Here is a 16,672-nt window from a genome sequence, read left to right on the forward strand (position 1 = left end):
ACATTTGAAACAATCCGTTTCTTTTTATTTTCTTATGGTAGAAAAACAAACTAGCTTCCCACACAGTATATTGTGTTCGCTTTTCTTTATTTCTCGACGGAGAAGGTATGACATGACGCGAAATAAACAGTAACTCCCTTTTGTGAACAGAGCCGCTCGCTCACTAAGAAAACAAGCAATGTGTTTCTATAATGTTCTCTAATGTTAGGCATACGTTAGCAGTCTATTTACATTCGTAACGTAGTACAGTAAACCCCCGCTATTCGCGGTTTCGCAATCGCTGATTTAATATATCTCGCTAATCCTTGTTCAGTATGTGTTATGCGCTTGTCATGGAAGGTTTGGTCGTTTGCTTTTAATTTATATGCTTATAAATTGATATGCTTACAAAAGTGATGATAAATCTACCGTTTTGCAGTGTAAAACAGACTTTTTCGAGTGTGTTAACGGAAGAAGTGCCTTTATTGTGGACAAGTTCTTTCCGTACAAAAATATGGCTACGAATAACAAGAGAAATGTGAAAATATGAAAGAAGGTGATGACATTAGCAAATAAAATTGAGTTATTAGACAAAATTTCTAATGGTGAAAGTGTCTTTTCAGTGGCAAAACATTATAAAATCAGTGAGTCAACGATATGATCAATCAAAAAATTGGAAGAAAAAATCTGCCATAGTGTCCGTGAAAATGCGCTAATTGCTTCAAAAAATTTGCTCTGTAACTCGGGATGTTTAAAGTAGAAAAAAATGGAAAAAGCTTTAAATCTGTTTATAGAAGACCAAACTCAAAATAAAATTCCGTTTAAGTTCACTCATCATTCCTGAAAAGGCAAAACTCCTTTATCAACACTTTAGCGAAACTGGTGATAGCACTGGCGGGACACGTTTTTTTGCTAGCAAAGGCGCTGGTTTGAAAGATTTGCTTGAAATTTCTAATAAATATTACATTTAATATTAAATTGTTTCTTATTTTCATTTCGATGCCATATGCTTGCATTTCACTATGTACTGTCTATGTACAGTCATATTATGAAGTACATATAATACATACACAGACAAAATTTTAGACTAGTTTTTCTTATATATTTCATACTTGGGAACGGAACCCCTTTATTACTATGGAAGCAATAACTCAGTATTCGTGTTTTCGGTATTCGCGACATTTCTCAGGAACGTAACCCCCGCGAATAGCGGGGGTTTACTGTACTGACTTTTGTAGTATCACCAGCTTCAGTTTCTTTAGGCCAAGCCAAAATACTGCGCTAATCGAAAATTGGTAGCAAAATATAAATCGCGCTAATTCGAGTCTCACACTAATCGAGGGATTCCTGTATACGAAATGGGAGATATTATTAATATAGTTTATCAAGTCAATTGTCAGTCAGATTGCAACGCATGTTACATTGGGAGCACTACCAACAAATTTGGATCATCCACTACCGCAAATATACGTGCACACTGCCACGTTAATAGTTTCCGAACGTGTCAAGGAAACACTGAGCTTTCTCAACACGTGCATACTCCTTCAATACAAAACTCTCATAATAGAATGGTGCCAGCTTAACACCAACCTTGACGTCCTCAACACCCAACTTCTGGCTTCCCTTTCCCCAATTTGGAATCTCGCGTGCATTCAAATACCTTGTGTTCTCAGCATAACATTTCAGGTACCTGAAGTTCACGCCGATTCTCTATCCTTCATTTCCTCAGTGCCAACTGAATACGTTTTTAAAGAAAGTCCATCGTTCACGACTATTGGCCTTATTCTCATTTAAACATAACTTTACTGTTTTACGTTTTAAAACTGACAACTAGAGGATGACGTGGTGCACCTCTTCCTCCTCTGAGCTTAATTTTAATCTGAGACCTTCTCATACCTCCTTTTTTATATAATTTATGCAACTAAATGGATCATGAAGTGAGTGCCAGTTTTATTTAAGCTTTGACTAAAGTGCATATTTCCCATCTTAACTTTCGGCATTTTAAGCTCTTCCTATTTTTAATTATTTATTTATTATTATAATTTGCTTGATTTTAAAGGCTATGTTTTACTTTCTTTGGATAAATAAATCATTGTTTAAGCATAAACTTCTTTTGTTGACCATTATTTAACATTATTATGGCCAAATTTCATTGTTGAGAACATAACCCGTTTTTAACATTATGTTGATGGGAAATAAATTCCCAGTTTGCAAGTTTTCCCTTTACGAGCCTGCACTAGGAATGAATTAACTCGTAAAATTGGGAACTATCTGTATAGTGCACTTGCATACACATTGAATTTAGAATTTTTTTTTTAAAAAAAAGACAGATTTTTATTATATAAATCCATTATTATAAGTGTGCAGTTTTATATAAGAGCTAGATTTCAAGACAATTTAATAATTAAAAAGTAAAATATCTTAAGTTACTTGGTCTTACTGGAATTATATGACAAAGGAATAACTTTGTCTTAACAAGTTTTCCTGATATCACGATTTAAGCATTCTTGCTTGAAAGTAATAATTAACAAATTTACCATTTTGTGACTTGAAAGTAACAATTGCAAAGTAAGACAACTCATTGTGAAAGGCAAAGTTTGTTCTGCAGTTAGCATAAAGACCATTGCATTAACTAAGCAGTTTAAATAATGTTGGTCATAAAGACAACATAAAAGACCAGAGCCCTAACACAATATAATTCAATAATTATGTTAAATAAAATTCACAAAATCACTGCATTTGATTTTGATCATGAGGATCATTCTGCTTTCCCTGAAAACTAAGGTTGGGCAGTTTGCATTAAGGTTTAAGTTCAACTTACAGACATGCCATTATTCACAGTTCTTCCTAAATTGCTAATATTTTTGTAATTTTTATACCATTAATTGAAAAGGCAAATGCATTATAGATTTCAAAATCAGAAAGGCTGTCTTGAAGCTTACATCACCCACCAACTGGCCTCTCATCAGTTTATGGGTTAGCTCTGTTAATGAATGCATGTTGAACTGTGAATAATGCATTTTGCATCTAAGTTGAATCAAAAATTTCATGCCTTGCAACTAGCCCTAGACTTCACTGGTAACAGAATGATAGCCAAGATCAAAAATCAAATGTAGTAAAGCCTGCAGATTTTTCATTTTGATCACTGCTGAAATATCTCACTGCAATCAGATTTTATTTTAAATTCAATTAATATTATTATTATATAAAATTATAAATTAATATTATAATGATAATTTCATTTATTTAATTACAGTTATTCTTTAATTCTGTTTCTTAATTTAATTGGAAAAAAATTGCAACCCTAACCCTAAATATGTACATTTATTCACAGAAATGAATAACATTCATAATTTTTTATAGAAAAATGTATATGGCTTGTGAAATTTTCCTAATGAAACTGCTCATATGTCCTGCTAACTAAAATAACTATTCCTGCTCCCCACCACCATATATCTTTGATTGGTAGCTTGGAGAAAAATAAAGTCCAACCGAAAAAAGATTCCTGCAACAGACTAGATATCGGACCCACCACAAATGCAGAATCAGAAAGCATTGCAGACAACTGCCAAAACCATCAACTTTGGATATTAGGAGCCTATTTTCATCATGAAAACGTGTGCCAGGTGCAGAGAGTGCCAAGAAATTAGGCACAAACTCAGTGTTCTGATGGGTGTCTTATGAGAGTTTGTAGACTAGGGTAGATGCCCTTGAAGGAATTCAAATGGGGGACCCCTTCAATCTTCGAGCTGCTCAACTCAATGCCAAAGCTCACTCTTGTGTATCAAGAAACACAGCAGCAATCTTCAGAGCAGCATGCACTGGTCCAACAAGAGCTAGTTATTGTCAATGACTCTGTCAGGGAGACAGGAAATATATTATTCAAAAAGGATAGGTGGAATAGGACCAGGGCATCTCTGCCAGGGGCAAAGATTGATGGCATTGTAGAGCACATGTCATCTTTTAAGGGTAATATTGTTGTACATGTTGGCACTAATGACATTAAGAGTAGATGTACGGCTTAACAAGTACAGGACAGTTGATGAAAGTTGACAAAAAGTGCGAGTTAGTGAGAGTTAGTCAAAGTAAGTTAAATTTGAGTGTCTGCAATTCTGCCCAGACACAATAGGAAGGGGTATATGATGAGAGCATTGTCAATCAATTCGGCACTGGAGAGACTGAAGATTCATGAGGTAAATTTTTCTCAGCGTGGTCTGTGCTTGTTAACAGGAAAGACTGTTTCTACAGGAATGGGATAAACTTAAACAGAAGGGGGTGCAAAAATATTTGCTGATGTTATTAAGGCAGTGTTAGGTGGGTTAGAAAACTGCTAGCTTAGAGGGATTCACAAACTAATAGATTAACAGTAGCCACAGGTAGAGGTGAGAGTAATTCTTATACTGCTTCTATTGGAATGAGCAGTAGCCTGGAAAGCAAGGTGCTGGGAGCCATCGTGGAATATGTAAATACATGGGCTGTGTTAGAATAACCAAGAGTAAGAATAGGTGCATGCAGAACTGCATGTATACCAATGCTAGAAGTTAAGTAAATAAATTTGATGAATTTCAGGTGCTGGTCAAGACATCAAGGTATTGTTGGAATATCAGAGATGTGTTATCACACAGGAATGCAGAATTGTAATTTGGGGAGAACAATGTGTACAGAAAGGATAGGAAGGGAAGTGGTTATGCTGTTAATTAAAAAAGTACACAAAATTTAAGGAACTGCATCCAGTTGACATTGGTGGACAGTGCAATGTTGAGTCAGTTTGATGTGACAAACATTGGGAAAACAATTTTTGATAGTAGGAGTGCGTTATAGGCCTAATGACTAATGTGTACAATGAACAACTGAACAAAGAAATACAGTGGGCCAGAAAATCAGATTGTCTTATAATGGGGGATTTTAACTTCCCATAGATTAAGTGGAAACTGAGGCTTGATCACTCACACACTAGAAAGGCTTTTGGGGATTTATTGGATGATTGATTTTACAGCAGCATGTTCGAGAGGCAACTAGAGGGAGTAATGCCCTTGATCTGATTATCAGCAGGGATTCTTCGTGCATTAAGAATCTGCAGAAAAAGGAACCACTAGGTGGCAGTGATCACAGTGTGCTGATTTGGGATTTACTTAAAGATGTAACTACCATCAGAGGTAAAGGGAAGGGTTTTTCTTTTTGTAAAGGTGACTACAGTGATCTTGTACAGTTTTTAAATTCTATACAATGGGTGATGATGTTACCAACAGCAAATTCTAAATGGGAAGCATTCAAGGAAGTAATCTTGGAAGCCTTTTTGCCGCAACTAAGAAATACTGTTCAAGGTTTAGGCCTAAATGGATGGCAGATGAGGTAATGAGACTCATGGCAGAGAAGAAAAATGCATGGGATACATATAAATTAGCAAGTGATTATGGTAGATATAAGTTTGTGCGTGATCAAGTCACAAAGGAGGTTTGGCATACGAAGGCAGATTATAAGAAATCTTTGGCAAAGGATGCAAAGAAAAACAGCAAAGACTTCTTTATTGTGTAAACTCTAGAAAGAAAGGGATGAATCAGATTGGTCCACATGATATCAATGGTTCGATTGTTGATGATCCTGCTGACAAACTGAATAAGTATTTTGCAGCTACATTCACACATGAGGAAGTCTCCATGGACTGGAGATGTCTAAATGTGTCCACAATTCACAAAGAAAGATCAAAACGTGACACGAGCAATTACAGACCTGTTAGTTTAACTTCTGTTCCTTGGAAAATAATGGGGTCACTTTTTAAAGAAGCACTGCAGGCCCATCTAGACGAGACTGCAGTTAGAGTTCAGACACAGCATGGGTTTGTTAAGGGGAAGTTTCGTCTGACAAATTTTGTTGAATACTATGATGTGCCACAAAAGGAACTGTATGCAAAATATAATTTTGATACTGTTGCACGTAGAAGACTACTGTACAAATTGGAGCAGTATGGCATTAAGGGCAAGTTGCTGCTAGAAATAAAGAGATGGTTGAGGTGGGAGAAGACAGAGTGGTAATGGTCACTACTCTTTGTGGACTAATGTTATTAGTGGAGTCTCTCAGGGTTCGATGTTGCGCCCCTTTTTGTTTTTTCTATTTATCAGTGATATTGATGAAGGTATATCGGGGCTAATTTCCAAGTTTGCAGACAATGTGAAGATTGCCATGGTTGTTAATGACAGTACACTACTGCAATAGGATCTAGAAAGTTGAGCAGATGGGCTAAGATGTGGCAACTGAAGTTTAACATTGACAAATGTAAAGTGCTGTAGCAGTAACCCCCAGAGTAACGTACCAACCATGTGGTGTTACACTCATGGTAGTGCAGAATGAAAAGGACCTGGGGGTAAATTTGCTGTCAGATATGAAGCTTTCTGAACAGTGCAGACCAGTTGCAAGAGTAGCTCATGGTGTCTTGTCAACGAGATACACATTAATTTTGCTAGCAGTGATAAAGGAGATGATTGTCCCTTGTATAAGGCAATGGCCAGGCCACACCCCGAGTACTGCATACAGGTGTGGAGGCCTCGTTTTAGGAAGGATGTAGAGCTGTCGGAACGATTAGAAAGAAGGGAAATGAGATTGGTGAATGGAACAAAGGGTTGATGTTACCAAGAAAGGCTTAAGTTCTGCAAAATGCACTGTCTGGAAACTAGGCACCTGCAAGGTAATCTGATTGAGGTGTACAAGGCTTGAAGGGTTTGAGCAAGCTCAATGCTGAAGGGATTCTTCCTCTTGCTCAGATTACTCACCCAAGGCAATATAAATTCAAAATGAAAAAGACAATTGTAGAATAGAGGTGCAGAAATTTTCCTTTAGCCATTTCATAGTTGATTGCTGGAACAAATGTCCATCTGTTATTGTGAAAGTTGATAATTTAAAATAAATTCAACGGAGAACCAGAAAACTTTTAGAATAAATGGAAGTGTGAATTTTTTTTTTTTTTAGCTTATGCTTTATAAACTTGCTTTCTTGCATCATATGCCTTTACTAATGCCAATGTTTTGCTGCAAGTTTGGCAAAATTTGTTACTAGATCCGCATTTTGTACAGAAATTTTCAATTTCTCTAAAATTGCACAATTATTGTTGTTTGAAATTTCCATTTATTGTGCAGGCCTCTATAATCCGTGCTAAATATTCCTCAGTCACAATGGCTGATGTGTAAATACTGTGCATAACATTCACATTCCTAGGCTCCATGAAAGTTTTCACAAGATTCTATATTGCAGATTTTGAGGGTGCCTTAATGTTAACACTGAAACTGCAAACATAAATCATGTTGGGTGGTTTTAAAGGTTCTATTGTGAGGAAATGTTCCAACAAAAGCAACATACTTTGCCATGCTGAATGCCATGTTTATTTATTGCTTGCACTGATTTACTTGAAATATTTCTGTCTCGTGGGTTTTCATTTAAAATGTATTTAAACAACCAATTACATATATATGTAGCAAAAGGAATTACAAGTAAAAGAATACTGACATGATGCCAAAATCCATGTTCTAAACCGGGATATTCTAAGGATGAACAGGGACAGTTTCTTACAGTTTGCAGCAGGTGCAATGCTGCATATTGACAAAACTCATCGGCTACAAGAGTAAGCACATGGGGTTTGTCAGTGATATACAGGAATTTTGCTAGCAAGGAGGTGATTATCCCCTTGTATAAGCCAATGGTGAGACCACACCTTGAGTACTGCACACAGGTCTGGAGGCCTCATTTTAAGGATGTAGAGCTGCTAGAATGAGTACAAAAAAGGGCAACAAGATTAGTGAATGGAACAAATAGTTGCTCTTATGAAGAAAGGCTTAAGATTTCCAAATTACAGTGTCTGATGAGTATGCACTGCAAGGTGATCTGATTGAGGTGTATAAGGCCTTGAATGGTTTGAGCAAGCTCATTGCTGATGGGATTCTTCCACTTTCCCAGACTAATTGCCTCAGAGGGCATAAATTCAAATTGAGGAAAGGCAGTTGTAGAAGAGATGTGTGTGTGGAAATTTTCCTTTAGCCAGCATGTGAGTGATTGATTACTAGAACAAACTTGCATCTATTTTTATAGAAGTTGACAGCTTAAATAAATTCAAGGCAGAACTAGACAAACATTTGAAGTGGATGGATGGGTGAAATGGGAAGGTTGGTTTTTTTTTTTTTTTTTTTTTTTCCCGATACTGGATAAGCTTGCTTTCTTGCATCATATGCTTCTACTAATGCTAATTTCATCTGTTGCTTCTATCATTCCCCCAATTGCACTAATCACTTGTAACTTGGAGAATGTTAGACTTTCTCCAGTCTAACTTCCCTAAAAGTGATGTAATCTTCCTTGGTGATTTTAATGTTCACAGCTCCTGCTGGCTTCTGTTTTCTAGTCACGCTAAAGCAGCTGGTCGAGATGCTGAGGCTTTTTTCAAGTATTAATGACCTTGTATAGAATGTTCATTTACTTACCAGAATACCAGACAATCCCAACAACACAGCCAACATGCTTGCTCTTTTCTAACGTACAATGTGTTTAATTACATCTTCAAGGTGAGATGGCCAAGTATTAAAGCCTCAAATTCAAAGACTATATTCTACCTATAAAAGCTAGAGAAAAAAGAAACTTTGCTGCCAAAACTTCTTGACTGTAGATATTTGCTACAGTGGTAACCTGAGGTCTGTGGTTGGGACGACATTTTTTTTATTATATTTTTTTAATGAAAATTCAAAACTGAAAGTTATCAAAACCTATAGTACTCAGTACACTGCATGGGTTGACAAAGATGAGGGAACAATGTCCAAAACTGTTTTGGAGGCTAAATGTGTGTCGCTACTTCAAGCCTCCAATAAGCAAGGTGGCAATATTGCACCAGTTGATGAGAATCAGCTACCAATTAGTGTTAGTAATAGTAAGTATTAGCATTATATTACTATTACATTATAAGTGTTATATTATATTAGTTTTAGTAGTTGTACTGGTAGTAATATGCATGGGTTGAAGGAGGGGTGGGGGAGGCAAGAAACTTTGCTCCTGAGAGTAAAGTTAAGGTGTGGATCTTTATTATAAGTTCCTCTTCTGCTTGGTACCTAATAGTGTTAGTCGTAATCCACCCCTGCTTCCTTTTTATGAGTTAGATACAAAAGTTTAATACAATTTGCCTCTGAAGTTTCTCGTGTTGTACTGTTAGTTGTACTGGTAGTAATATGCATGGGTTGAAGGAGGGGTGGGGGAGGCAAGAAACTTTGCTCCTGAGAGTAAAGTTAAGGTGTGGATCTTTATTATAAGTTCCTCTTCTGCTTGGTACCTAATAGTGTTAGTCGTAATCCACCCCTGCTTCCTTTTTATGAGTTAGATACAAAAGTTTAATACAATTTGCCTCTGAAGTTTCTCGTGTTGTACTGTTGGTATGTGGAAAAGATTATTTTCTCACATTCTCATAGCTTCTCTGGATCTTGGAAGGTGTGAGATGCTGGTTAGATTTCTTTGACCACACATAGTAATTTTTTTTTTTTTAATGCTTGTCCAATATGGTATAGAGTCATCTATATGGTTCTCCAATGCAGATCCCTCTGCATTTATAGTGAAATTTGTAAATCTGACTCCTGGGATTATTAGGGTTGCTGGCTGGTTATTGGATTATCTGTTTTATGGAGACTGAGCCTTTGTAGATGGTACTAACTCCATATTTCTTTGCTTCTTTGATTATCCCCCCTCTCAATGGTTTGTGTTGGTTAGTTGTACTGATGGTTTGGTCTATTGTCTTCTTAATGACATCGACACAGAAGTCATTGTCGAAGGCCAGTTTTTCAGGGGAATCTAGTTTCTTTTGGAGGAATTAGATTCCATCTTAATAGCACCTCAAATTCGAATACAGCAGCAGACTTAGTCAGGCAAGCCAAAGTGTGAATTAGCATTAGCATTTAGCATTAGTAGAGGTATTTGATGCAAGAAAGCAAGCTTATGCAGCATCAGCCAAAAAAAAAAAAAAAAAACACCCCCACTTCACCCCTCTGTTCGTTCAAAATACCTGTCCAGCTGAGCCTTAAACTTATTTAGGCTATCAACCTCCACGACAAGGGATGGAAGTCTGTTCCACCAACCAACCACCCGCTGGCTAAAGGCAAATTTCCGCACGTCTATCCTACATCTGTCTTTCCTCAATTTGAATGTATGCCCTCTCAGGTGATTATTCTGAGCTAGAGGAAGAATCCCATCAGCATTGAGCATGCTCAAACCATTCAAGGCTTTATACACCTCTATCAGATCACCTCGCCGGTGCCTAGTCTCCAGACACTGTAATTTGCAAAACTTAAGCCTTTCTTCGTAAGAGCACCCCTTTGTTCCATTCACTAATCTTGTTGCCCTTCTCTGTACTCATTCCAGCAGCTCTACATCCTTCTTGAAATGAGGCCTCCAGACCTGTATACAGTACTCTAGGTGTGGCCTGACCATTGCCTTATACAAGGGAATAATCACCTCCTTATCCCTGCTGGAAAAATTCCTGTATATCATTGACAATACTCCATGAGTTACTCTTGCAGCCCGTCTGCACCGCTCAGAGAACTTCATATCTGCCTGCACAACCAACCCCAGGTCCCTTTCATTCTCTACCACTGTCAGTGTAGTACCACAGAGTTGATACATTGCTCTGGGGTTGCTGTTTCCCATGTGTAGTACTTTACATTTGTCAATGTTAAACTTCATTTGCCACCTCTCAGCCCATCTGCTCAACCTTTCCAGATCCTGTTGCAGCAGCATAGTGTCAGTAGTGTCCTTGACAACCCTGCCAACCTTTGTATCGTCTGCAAACTTGGACATTAAGCTTGATATACCATCATCAATATCATTTATAAATACAGAAAACAATAATGGACCCAGCCCTGAGGGACTCCACTAATAACATTAGTCCACGACGAGCAGTGTCCATTGATTACCACTCTCTGTCTCCTCCCCCTCAACCACACCTTAGATTGTTAACAGGAATGTTGTTTTACATATAATTAATTCATAAATTTAGGTTATTATTTCATTTATTTGCAACTAAAATTATATATTGTAGTTTATTAAATTTACACATAATTAATTTCTAAATATTTTTCATTTATCTGGAGTATTATTTTTTGAAATACAATTTGCAATTTTTAAAGATTGTTTAGATTGTAAATTTAAATTTGCCCCATGTGCTTCTTATTTTAGTCCTGTATAGCTTGATGATGATGGGATCCAGCATGAATCCTGAAACATCACCTTTGGAAGTAAGTCAAAAATACTTAATAAACTAACTATTCACATGTGGTAAAGAGTGGTTAATTTTCAAATTAACACATTGTTTTCTGCAGCAGCATGTTCGAGAGGCAACCAGAGAAAGTAACACTCTTGATCTGGTTATCAGCAGTGATCATTCGTGTATTAAGAATTTGCAGATAAAGGAACCACTAGGTGGCAGTGATCACAGTGTGCTGAAGTGGGATTTACTCAAAGAGGTAACTACCGTCAGGGGTAAAGGAAAGGGTTTTTGCTTCCGTAAAGGGGAGTACAGTGGTCTCAGACAGTTTTTAAATTCTGTACAGTGGGATCAACTGACGATGTTACAAACAGTAAATTCTAAGTGGGAAGCATTCAAAGAATTAATCGTGGAAGCTACTAGACTTTATATACCGATTAAGAAATATCGTTCAAGGTTTAGGCCTAAATGGTTATCAAATGAACTAATGAGACTCGTGACAGAGAAGAAAAATGCATGGGATGCATATAAATTATCAGGTGACGCAGAAGCCTGTGGCAGATATAAGCTAGTCTGTAATCAGGTCACAAAGGAGGTTCGGCAGGCGAAGGCGGATTACGAGAAATCTTTGGCAAAAGATGCTAAGAAAAACAGCAAGGATTTCTTTACTTATATAAACTCTAAAATGAAGGGGATGAATATGATTGGACCACTTGACATCGATGGTTCGACTGTTGATGATCCTGCTCAGATAGCAAACAAACTGAATGAGTATTTTGCATCTACATTCACACGTGAGGAATTATTACAATTTGAAAATGGAAGAAGGTTATCAAATTGTAGCAGTGTGCTTAATGATTTTGTAATAACTGAGAGCAAAGTGGAGGAGAAATTGTTGAAGTTAAACATAAGAAAGGCACCTGGGGTGGATGGGATCTATCCAGTTATTTTAAAGGAGGCGGCAAAGCAACTAAGCAAACCCTTAGCCATAATTATGAGAGCATCCTTGGACTCAGGGGAGGTTCCCACGGACTGGAGATGTGCAAATGTGTCCCCAATTCACAAAGGTGGATCGAAGGGTGACACGAGTAATTACAGACCAGTTAGTTTAACTTCTGTTCCGGGTAAAATAATGGAGTCGCTGGTTAAAGATGCATTGCAGGATCATCTAGACAAGACTGCAGCGATAACTCAAACACAGCATGGGTTTGTTAAGGGAAAGTCTTGTCTGACAAATTTGATTGGTTATTATGATGTGGTCACAAAGGAACTGGATGCAAAAAATAATTTTGATATCATATACTTGGATTTCAGGAAAGCTTTTGACACTGTTGCGCATGGAAGACTACTGTACAAATTGGAGCAGAATGGTATTAAGGGTAAGTTGCTACAATGGATAAAAGGATGGTTAAGTGGGAGAAGACAGAGGGTGGTAATCAATGGGTGCTGCTCTTCGTGGACTAATGTTATTAGTGGAGTCCCACAGGGTTCGGTGTTGGGTCCACTGTTGTTTTGTGTATTTATCAATGACATTGATGAAGGTATATCAGGCTTAATGTCGAAGTTTGCAGATGACACAAAGGTTGGCAGAGTTGTTAATGACAGTAATGGCAGTGTGCTACTGCAACAGGATCTAGATAATTTGGGCAGATGGGCTAAGAAGTGGCAACTGAAGTTCAACCTTGACAAATGCAAAGTACTGCATATGGGTAGAAATAACCCCAGAGAAACGTACCAACTGTGTGGTACTACACTTAAGGTGGTAGAAAATGAAAAAGACCTGGGAGTAATTGTGCAGTCAGATATGAAGTTTTCTGAGCAGTGCAGACAGGCTGCTAGGGCGGGTCATGGGGTTTTGTCAATGATATATAGGAATTTTGCTAGCAGGGAAAAGGAGGTGATTGTCCCTCTGTATAAGGCAATGGTCAGGCCACGCCTTGAGTACTGCGTACAGGTCTGGAGGCCTCATTTTAGGAAGGATGTAGATTTGCTTGAGCGTGTACAGAGAAGAGCAACACGATTGGTGAGGGGAATGAAGGGATTCTCTTACCAAGAGAGGCTTAAGTTCTGCAAATTGCAGTGGCTGGAGACTAGGCACCTGCGCGGTGATCTGATTGAGGTCTATAAGGCCTTGAATGGGTTGAGCACGCTGAATTCTGATGGGATCCTTCCACTTGTTCAGATTACCAACCTATGGGGACATAAGTTCAAATTAAGAAAGGACAGATGTAGAATAGATGTGCGGAAATTTGCCTTTAGCCAGCGGGTGGTTAATTGCTGGAACAAACTTCCATCTGTCGTTGTAGAAGTTGATAGGTTAAATAAATTTAAGGAGGAACTGGACAGGCATTTGGAGGGAATGGTGTGATTTTTTTTTTTTTTTTTTTGGCTGATGCTGCATAAGCTCCTACACTTGCTTTCTTGCATCATGTGCCACTACTACTACTACTACTACTACATATCACTTCCAAAACTACACAACTAAAACCTCATACATATTATGGAAGCTAGACAGGAATAGCTGCTAATCTCACACTGACAATTAACATGCAACACATTTTTCAGGTGGGACTGTAAATTCCTGCCCACTGCCATATTTAATTTGCTCATATGCAGAAAATATACTACTTTTAGCTGATACTCTAAGCGATATAGAAAAAAAACAAGATGCTTTGTTTCAGCACAAAGGCATGATTCCGCATTTTTACACTGAGGACAAATATTCCTCAATGAGCATATTGCCTAATCATTAATACAGGGATTTCCACTCCACCAACTGTGATTTTTCTCTCTGGATTTATGTTAAAAATTAAGTTTTTGTTCTATGAGTGCTAACGACTTTGTATAATTTGAAGTAAAGTGTATATGGGGTTAAAAAAAAAAGTTCAACATGATATGCAATGTAAATATGTATGCCATGTAACAAAATATTACTGGTTGCAGGCAAAAAGAGAATGTATTAAGCTTGAAAAAGCAAAATAAAATAAAATAAAATAAAAAAAAAATAAAAAAAAAAAAAAAAACAAATAAAAAAAATAAAGTGAATAAAAAATGTTTTACTCTTTTTAGTATAAGTTGCCTTTCATGGTATCACTGTTAGATTTCCCATAATATATTTTAAAATTTGGAAATATCACCTTGTATATAATTTAAATTTAATTAAGTGAATAATTAATCACTACTTGAAGTGGCTCAACCTAGATTCTCAAATAAGGAAAGAATTTCTCTTAAACTAAAACACAATTTGGACAGATTTGGTTTAGATTTTCTCCATACAAAAATTCATATTTTAAAAATCTAAGAACATCTAAAAATCTGAATTTTCCTTAATAAAACCTTTCAAATTGAGTATTGCACAAAAGAAATTTTAAAACCTCTATAAACGCTGTCTGCATTCTTAAGGCCAGAAAATTTTAAACAATACATTCAAAAGGTCCAACATGAAGAAAAGCTCAAACACAAAAATGATCAAATATAATTACAAGTTAACTGGAAGAAATGAAGACAATCAGGATGTGAGCATATAAATAATAAAGAGTAAAAAAAATTGCAAAACATGCATAAGGTATTAGTCTAGCAAAAATGAGAGAAAAAATAAAGTAATAAATAATAATAAAATAAATAAATAAATAAATATACATATATATATATTTAGCAAGAGCCTAATGTTATTAGATGATGCAAATCTTCATGCATGGGTTTTAAAATGAACTTCAATAAGTAAGAATTCTACTAAAGAGTAAGAGGTACTGAATTTCTTCACAATGGACTTACGCAAAGAGGCCCCAGAACCTCGTGCAAGGTTTGCAGCTGTTGAAAATGATGTTCGGGCTTTGGCCCGCCTAACAGCTGCCAAATCTATGGCACTATTCGACCTCACATTCATGGAAACAGAAGCTAAAAAGGAATGGGGGAGGAAATAAGCAAACAAAATATAAAATTTATACATACAATATTATAAACATTCAATAAATAAAAACATGAAAGGAAAATATTATAAACATTCAATAAATAAAAACTTGAAAGGAAAAACATTCCTAAAGAGATCATAAATATAAAATTACAGCAGCAAATAATAAAAACATGACATAATCATAGTTCTATAATAATAGGCACTGAAGGAAAAGAATAAATTAAATCATGCAAGGAAAAAAAAAAAAAAAAAGCAATGTTGAGACTTCATTAAAAAAAACAAAAAAACAGGATAAATATTTACCTGCATCAGATGTGCTGTTACTACGAATTGGAATACCTGATCTTCTCCCTAATGTGGATCTATTACTAGAAATATTAAAATGAAAATCATTTATAAAGAACTGTTTTGACTTGTCACAACTGCTATTTCAATGTAAAAACTTAAAGTTTCCATGAGGTGCGTTCAGAAAGGAGTGATCACTAACTTTTATTACCACAGAATAGCACAAATGATATATTAAGTGAAGCATAAATCTTGAAGACTGTTACTCTGTAATATGTGATCATCTCATCTCATCATGTTATAAAGAAAACACGGAAAAGAACTGTATCACCGAGTCCAATGCGTAATAATTTATCTCAGGGTAAACTAATGAAAATTTTCCATAATTCCTATTTTCATCAATTTAATCCCTTGAAAATGCTGGAAAATTTTGAAAATTTTCAAAAATAATGAATACCATATAGGGCAAAAGAACTGAAGCAATAATAATAGTAGTAACAGAGGAATAGCAATTTTTCAGTACACAAAATGTCCTCCCAAAACAATAGCTATACATGTGTATTCGATCTGCTAAGGATGTATGCATAGAAGTCAGGAGGAGGAGAATATATTGATCAATAATACAATTCGTTTTCTCTGTCCTAAAATAAAAATTTGTGATCACTAATTTCTCAATGTAGTCATCATATGATTGGATCAAATCATCATTCATTATGAACGGAGAAAAATAAAGAGAAAACTGACAGGTATTCCATGATAGTATATTCCTCTATGCCATCTCACACTCACACACACACACACACACACACACCAATAATTATAACATATTCACATCATATTACATTAACAAAATGGTTTTCATTAAAATGCTACAGTTAAGTTTAAGTTATGATAATCCAGGTGTTTTGGGTGATTTATTGATGTCCTATAGCGATACATTCATAAATGTGCTATCCATGTCTAGACTGACCAAAATGTCTCTGTGTGGACAGATTTTATCCATTTTATGCATCAAATTTTGAATATTTTCAAATACAGTCGAATCCAGTTAAGAAATTCCCACATAAGACTTCCTCCGTACTAGGTTTGGTTTCTTAATTCCCAATTTAAACTCTATATATTGTAATGTATTATTTAACCACATACGAAGTTTCCCAGGTAAAAAGCTTTCCCACATAAAAAAGTATGTGATAAAGAATACACAGTGTGTTATTATAATGACTTTTCCCACGTAATACATTTTTTAAATATAGAAATTCTTTTTTTATATATTATAA

General features: G+C 36.1%; 1 protein-coding gene across 1 annotated transcript in view; it reads right to left on the reverse strand.

Annotated features, from left to right (window-relative positions):
* chb (CLIP-associating protein) overlaps positions 1–16,672 on the reverse strand; it is a 1,004,436-nt gene that overhangs the window by 317,495 nt on the left and 670,269 nt on the right. The window contains exons 20-21 of the mRNA XM_090388867.1: positions 15,414–15,478; positions 14,972–15,094 (exon numbers count right to left, since the gene is read on the reverse strand). Coding sequence (XP_090244993.1) covers positions 14,972–15,094; positions 15,414–15,478 — 188 coding nt within the window. The remainder of the gene's footprint in view (positions 1–14,971; positions 15,095–15,413; positions 15,479–16,672) is intronic.

This window comes from Mastigoproctus giganteus, chromosome 14 (genome assembly GCF_048544385.1).
Source record: "Mastigoproctus giganteus isolate SK-2022 chromosome 14, ASM4854438v1, whole genome shotgun sequence".
NCBI classification, from domain to species: Eukaryota; Metazoa; Arthropoda; class Arachnida; order Uropygi; family Thelyphonidae; genus Mastigoproctus; species Mastigoproctus giganteus.